The following is an 8077-nucleotide window of genomic DNA, read 5'->3' as shown; positions in this document are numbered from 1 at the left end:
GGCTTGGCAGCGACTGCCACTTCATCAAGATCAATCCCGTGATCTATCAGAGTTTTCGCCAGGCACTTGGCGTTGTCAAAAGTGGAAGGTTTAGCCAAAAAGACATTTCCTTGAGTTGGGGGCGTTAATCCCCAAATGTACCTCTCTATCTTTTTGCTTTCCGGGGTTACGATTCCCGGACAGAGAAGAGCCAGATCGTAGAATCTAGCTGTGTAAGAGGCAATGTCGGAACCCTTCATCTTCAGGTTCTAAAGCTTGTGCTCTAATTTATGCATCTCGCCCCTTGGGCAGTATTCAGCAAGCATGAGTTCTTTTAAGCTTTCCCAACCCATGACATTTGCAACCGATAGAGTTAGGGATTTGACTAGGCTATTCCACCAAGTCAATGCTCTATCTGTAAAGGTGTAGGCGGCAAAATTCACCTTGTTTGCCTCAGTACACGTGCAAATATCGAAAATGGATTCGATCTTCTCGAACCATCGGGTTAAGGAAATGACTCCTCCATTGTCGTAGAAGGATTTGGGCTTCGCATTCATGAAATATTTGTAGGAACACTCCTTTTGGACTCCCTGACTACCCTCAAGATTAAGGGAATGGGTACCACTTCCCGATCCGCTAGATCTACCAAAATTAGTCTACGACATCGCGGCAGCCACAACGGCTGTAACTGCTTCCTGGAACATGGCAGGATCGAACTGAGGAGGTGGTGGCAGCGGAGGATCGTTGTTCTTCCTGTTGGGTCTCTTTCTAGGAGGCATCTTTTCTCTAATAGATACAAGGGAAAATTGACGATAAGTCTTCTGTACTGATCATGAATTGGATACTATCGAGCAAGATGTATCTAAATCCTACAACGATAATAAGGACCTATAACTATAGTTATTAACAATAACAAGGAACTACATGTCTTTCATTATACGGATTTGTATGAATAGAGATGACTATGTGCAGTGTTATAGTACCACAAAATACTCCTATAGTATTTTAACTATGTGTTTTCATTAGTATAAGATTTGGTGAGTTTAGACTTGTCACGACACCGCAGTCACTCCCGAACACATGCTGGTCATATCTCGGACAAATATAGTTGATCAGGTTGTATTGGCCCTACATATGACAACATAACTGCCCAAGTTAAACCGTAGCGTCTAACTCACCCTAAATACTTTTATGTAATTCTTACTAAGTTGGCTTCTTGTACATATGTATACATGTATACTTCTTGTAAAAATACTTAACATTTTTAAAGTATACTTTTAGTTTCAAAGCACTTCGGCGCCTTTAGTGATTATAGTTGTATACCATGTAAGGTTCAGCATACTTAGTTTACTATAAACAAGAGCTCTGATACCAATCTGTCACACCCCCAAACCGGAACAACGGAAACGTTCGGGGGTGGATGAAGTCATATCTAGTATCACAACAATTGCATCATAGTAATCAAAGTAAACACACCCGTTACATTGATTAAGTAAAACATTTACATCAGTTTGACTCATGTATTTATACATCAAAAACATATACAAAAGCAAAAGACGAGACTCTATATGCTTTGTCTTCTCAAAATCTGGGTGAGGTACCTATTTACTGATTTCCTGAGAATAGAAGCAGTTTTGAAAGAGTATCAACATAAAGTTGGTGAGTTAATAAGCATATTTTTGTAGTGAAAACCTGTCTTTGAATCTATAAAATGTTTGTGTGCTTCCCAATAAAATCCAATAATTTCTAACATATATGTTTGATACTATGTTTTGTAGTAATGTACAATGTATTAGTTTGTATGTCTGGTTACCACTAAATGTATTGAATATCGTTGTTTTGAATGAAAATCCTTTATATAGAAACTCTGGCTATCACCAATAATGTATAGAATGTCATGTTTGAAAACCCTGGTTACCGCCAATATTATAGTAGTTTAATTACATAAAATAAAACTAGGACTTGAAAACCCTGGAATCCTCTAGTTGTGGTATGTACTAGTTTTATTAATGAAAATAAAACTAATGAAAAATGAAATCTCGTAAACAATATGATTAGTTTATACTATTGTGAGTCATATAACCATGCTTGATATGACCTAGTGACCTCTACAACGTTCTTCAGGCGTCGGACGATATGATATTTGTCATCCCAGGCATGCCTGCCTACAGTGGCGGAGCTAGGGTCAAAATAATGGGGTATGCCGAGAAAAAAAATCATGTAATATAAAATAAGAAAAAAAATAAAAAGCGCAATTTTATTAGATAAAAACTTCAACTTCTATAATAAAGTTTTGTTTTAAAGTTCACCTCTTCGTTCTTTCATTTTTCGAAAACGATTAATTACATATTTAGTCTTAACATTCTCTAGTGCTTCTTTTTCTACACTACAAATCAAATCATCATTCATAAAATCATCACCTATTCTATTACGCAAATCGGTCTTCAAGAACTTCATCGCAGAAATACACCGTTCAACGGTTGCGGTTGCGCCGGGCGAAATCAAAGTTAGTTTTAATAATCTATAAACCAAAGGAAAAGAAAGGTGCTTCCCAGTTTCGACCAACAAATAAGAGAGGTCTGTAATTCCTTTCAAGTTGAAAAATCTCTCATCATGGAGCAAAGAGTGATAATAGATATCAAGTTGCCCGTTAAGTCACACCCTTTCTTAATCGTCAAAATCATTTTTGTATATCTCGCTTAACTTTTACAGCTTTGCTTTATCAAAACTAGAAAATGAGTCACAAGGACTCAAAGCCGCCATGTTCTCCATCAGCTCCGTGCCAACTTCATTAAATCTTTCCCCAAATTCCTGAATTTGCATATCCACAATCCTGTTAAAAATCACAACTTCAAAATGATGTTGATTAGTCTTATTGGTCCTACGCTTTCGTGGGGTAACATAATTTTCTGACATGTCCACAATTCTAATACTATGCTTTTCACAAAAAGCACATACTTTCTTCCAAATTTGTGGAAAACCATCTTTTCTAAAAACTAGCATTGCTTTCTTTGTCCCTTTTACTAACGAAGCCGCTTCCAAAATATTTTGATCTTTTTTTGAAGATGCTTTGACTAAGTATCCGTGAGACATAGAATTTCCAACATCAAGTGTAAAAGAAACACGAAATCAAGTGTTTTGAAATATGACAAAATACCCTTTACTTGATTACGGTTAGATAAAGTAGACCCCTCCTCTTTGACATATTTAAGGACCATAACAACTTCTACAAACAAATTCAACAAACTTACAATTGTTCTAAAATGTGAACCCCATCTAGTTTCTCTAGCTCGAACAAGAGAAATCTCTTGATTCAACCCTCTTCTTGTTTTAGTTTCACCAATACCAATTTCGGTTGCCACTCTTTCTTTTTGCATCTCTCGCATCATATCTTTTCTCTTACAAGACCCACAAACGACAGTAACCACAAACCTAGTTGTTCAAAGAATTCTTCAACATCATCATGTTTCTTTGCAACCGCCAGAACTACTAATTGAAGTTGGTGTGCAAAACAATGTAAATAATGTGTGGAACTATTTTCATTTAAAATCAAAGATTTCAAGCCGTTGAATTCACCACTCATATTACTTGCTCCATCATAACCTTGCCCCCTCATCTATATATTTGAAAAAAATTAATAAAAAAATATAACACATAAAAATAAAATTAATATCATATTAAAGGAATAAATATTTTATGATTTCTCACCTGATCGATAGTCAAGTTGTTGTTGGAAAAAATAGTATCGATGGCGGCTTTAAGAGTCAAACAGGATGTATCCAACACGTGAACAACTCCGATAAATCTTTCCTTTACAATCCCATGTCTATCATCATATATTAAAACTGTAGCCATTTGTTCTTTTTTGGAAACATCACTAGACTCATTAACTAATATACCGAACACAACTTTACCAATTTCATCACAAATAGACTTGATTATCTCTTTTGAAAAACAATTGACAATACCTTATTGAATTGTCGGAGAAGTCAACTTTTCATTTCTTGGAGCATTTTTTAAAGTAACATTAAAAATGTTCTCATTATCTTCTCTAATCAAAGATAAGACTTCAATGAAAAGTCCTTTATTATTATACTTTTCCGTCTCGGCGTGTCCATGAAATGGTAATGCATTTTTCAATAAAAATCTACAACTATGGATTGTAGCACGTAATCGAATTTCATAATTACTTTGCTTAATTTCCGTTTGCTTATGCAAAACTTCACCAATGGATTGGTTTTTTCTCAATAACAAATGACTCTTTTCTTCGACCATATGATGAGAACTTTGAATCTCACCCATATGTTTTCGGAATGATTTTTTTACTCCAATTGTCAAAGCCTTCGGCTATAAATGCATCTTTTCCACCTTGACCCCTACCATGTCTCTAAACAAGTAGCAATAAAAACAATATGCCTTCTTTTTTTTAATGCTATACTCTAACCATGGAAATTCCGTAAACCATTCCATAACAAAACGTCTTTGCTTCTCACAAAATAAGGTAAATTCAAAATTATGCCCCTTTGGTTGACAATGTCATTTAATCAAATATGCCCTCCTTATTTCATCCCTTTGATTAGGATTATAAGATGTAATCTTTGGCCTCTCCCTTGGGTCCGAAGGAAGATCATTCAAATCAAAAGATTGTGGTACTTTTGGTTTTTGAGTATGCTCATTAGATTGTGGTTCTTGTGGTTTTGGAATATGTTCATTAGATTGTGGTTTTGGTGTATGTTGATTAGATGGAACTTGTGTACTTTCATTAGTCCTATTTTTTTTTGAAGTTCCTTCACAATTGTTGTCTCCAACATCTAATTGTCTTTTGAAAAATTTGTTAATATCAACCTACAATCAAAATATATCAACAATCAACTCTAATTTTATAACTTGATTTCAAGCTTCAACAACAAATAACATCCCGCTATCAAATTATCAAAATATATGAACTATAAACTTGATTTCAAGTTTCAACAACAAATAGTCACTAACTAGTGACCCTAAGTCTCTAATTTAATAAACCTAATTGGTAATTTCTATTTTTTCAACACAATGCCAAAAAATTGAATTTCAATTAACCAAAAATAATCACAAAATTTCTACTTGCTTCATTGTGCTCCACTTTGATCAATAATCACCCACCGCCGGCCACCGGGGGATTTAGCCGAAAAACACCCACCACCGGCCACCGATCAGCGACAGAAGAAGGAGGACAGCAGAGTAACGACGAGTAGAAAGGCAAGGAGGGAATTAGAATTTGGAAGTTATGCTAATTAGATGCTAAGAATTGCCGTCAATAAGTTTTGTTGTATTAGGAACGTGTGCTTTTAAGTTTAGGCTAATTAATTATTGGATTAAACATCTACAACAATATTTAAAAAAATAAAAATAAAAAGTTAAGGTAACCCAAAATATATTTTAGACTTTCAGCAATATAAATAATAATTTTCAAAACAATTTATACTATTAAAAAATAAAATTGGAGCCACCTGTGATACCTATGGTGCTTTATTGAATCCGCCTATGCCAACCTAACTGTAACTAGCAGTTCAAGTGTGGGATTGTCAATCCCGAATAGATGTATTCGCAAATCTCACGCTTTCCCTCAACGAGACTCTGGCTATAGTATGATAGGATTTAACTTGTACCCCGAAAGGTACAATTGAAGTGTTGTCTCATAATCCTTTGTTAACTAGTTTACGTGTAGTTTTGTAAGGTTCTCTTGTATTTGAATCCATATAGAAACTGTATTAGGTAATAATTATACTTAAATAACTACTAAATGTTTTACTGTCATAGTAATGTATATCATAAACTAAAGTTGTCATAGTTTATATGTTTAGCAATGTATAACTCTGAATCCGTAAAGTTGTGTATTGAAAACCCAAACTATACCTATTATAGTTTGCATGTATGTTGTGTACTTGGTTCGCATATAGTTCTGAAAACTATGCAATTATGGTTGTACGTTGAAAACGAACCTTATGCTCAGTATGTTACAAAAGGAAAAAAATATCTAAATATTTTATAAAACATTGAAATCTTTTGGTTGTATCAATTGCATAAGTTTTAAACCTGTTGAAATTCTTTTGCATAAGTTCACAAAAATCATTTGTGTTTGGCTTGTATTCCCTCCTGAAAACATTAAAAATAATAAAAGCATAGGGTATGAACTCACTGCTAGTCGTGTGAATAGTTAGACCGTGAGAACTGGCAGTGAAGACCCTCGAGTTGACGTATACGACACTTAACGGGATCCTAATACAATTAATACATATATGTATCTAAATTAGCGAATTTTTTTGATAAAGTGTTAGCAAAACACTTGCTTTCGGTTAAGGAATGTTACCAGGACTTCATTGAATCGAGGAAAATGGGTTTTCAGTCTAAATCACCACTTAGTGAGGGTTTACGGTCATGTTCAGTGTTTGAGGCCGTGATGAGGGTTTGCGGCCGTGAACTGTTTACGTCCATAAATAGTCTTTTGAAGAGTTTATGTCCTTTGAAGGTTTGAAGTGTGTATTACTGTGAACTTAAGAACAAGTATACTAGATTCAGTGAAAAAAGGTGTTCTAGATACACCAAATCAACTCCTAATGATGTTTCTCGATGATTTTCGGAAGAATAAGGGTGTTTTTGGTGTTTACAACCTAGATTTTAGAGAGAGAAGGAGAGAGTGTTTGTCCAAAAAAGTGTTGATGATGGGGTCCACCTGTCGCTGGTCGTAAACGAGTGTACGACCGTAAACAAGTTTACGGTCGTGAACATCACTTCAGCCGAAAACTTTAATTTTAAAAGAAACTTAGGTTTTTCACATGATTTTTGGTTCTGACTCGTATATATAACTTAATTATATAATCTAAATGATTTTCCACACCAAAGAAATGAAATATCTAAAAAATACAAGCCAAAAATTTTGTTTTCAGAAATCATTTATCAAACATAGATATCATTGCCATAGTGTAAAACCATAAAACATGTATCTTGAAATCTCATAAACTCCTAGGCTAATCAACCGTGGTGTGTGTGCCATGCCATCAACTCGAGCCCTGCCCTTTACTAGCTTATGTACCTAAAACCAAAACTGAAACTATAAGCATAAAGCTTAGTGAGCTCCCTCAAACTACCACATAACATACAAAGCATAAATAACAAATAACATAACTCTGGGACTCTTCCCAACTGCATCGGGACGAACCCCGACATCGGCTTACCTGACATAGGACTCTTGTCTGGCATCGGGCTCACCCCGGCATCGGGCTTACCGGGAAACATACTCAACATAACATATATATCATAAACACATAACATAATCACGTAAACTGCATCGGGCTTGCCCCGACGTCGGACCGGAGTCTGGAATATATAACACATAAGCTAGCATTCTTCGGGCTTACCCCGAATACATATACATGACATAATGACTAACATACGTCGGGTTTTCCCCGACATCGGGCTTACCCCGGAACACATAGCATATAACATACTCACATATACTGCACCGGGCATGCCCGACATCAGAACGGAGTCCAGAACATATGACACATAACACATAAACATACATGAATCACAAAGACATCAAGCATACATAACTACTTCTTGGGACTGCCCCGACATCGGACCGAAGTCTGGAAACATATAAACTACATCGGGCTAACCCCAACATACTCTACTACTTAAACGGGCCGACATTGGTGCCTTAGACTCGTTCCTACTGGAGGGAAAGTCACCTCGTGTGACTGACTGCTGCAACTCTCGGTGAGAAATTTCTATTTGCTGCTCCAGCGACTCTCCGACTATAAATTCCATTCAAACGCTTAGTCAAAACTGATACTGATCTTAGGGTAAAATGACTACTTTACCCTTGGCCAAAGTCAATCATCCTGGTCAAAGTCAACATCTAGTTGACTAGACTCGCCGAGTTGGCCCGCCAACTCACCAAGTCTCTATACATTCCATTACCCCCAACCCAACTCTACTCGTCGAGTTTAGCTAGAAATCGACGAGTTCTACTTCAAGTGATATCGGCACAATATTCAACTGACTCGCCGAGTTCGACCTTGAACTCATCGTGTTCATCTTCATCATAAGTGCTACTAGT

At 36.0% G+C, this 8077-nt stretch overlaps 1 protein-coding gene across 1 annotated transcript; it reads right to left on the bottom strand.

Annotated features, from left to right (window-relative positions):
* Positions 1 to 635: 635 nt before the first annotated feature.
* LOC145049695 (uncharacterized) lies at positions 636 to 3834 on the bottom strand. Its single transcript, XM_078998070.1, has 6 exons — positions 3688 to 3834; positions 3412 to 3595; positions 3137 to 3205; positions 2894 to 3053; positions 2690 to 2812; positions 636 to 765 (listed from the first exon to the last, which is right to left on the bottom strand). The coding sequence occupies exons 1-6, from the start codon at positions 3832 to 3834 to the stop codon at positions 636 to 638; spliced, it is 813 nt and encodes a 270-aa protein (XP_078854196.1).
* Between the last annotated feature and the right edge of the window lie 4243 nt (positions 3835 to 8077).

The sequence above is a fragment of the Lactuca serriola genome, chromosome 5 (assembly GCF_051521515.1).
Source record: "Lactuca serriola cultivar US96UC23 chromosome 5, Lser_US96UC23_V15, whole genome shotgun sequence".
Classification (NCBI taxonomy): domain Eukaryota; kingdom Viridiplantae; phylum Streptophyta; class Magnoliopsida; order Asterales; family Asteraceae; genus Lactuca; species Lactuca serriola.
The sequence above is the reverse complement of the archived record's forward strand: the minus strand, read 5'-3'. Positions and strand labels throughout refer to the sequence as shown.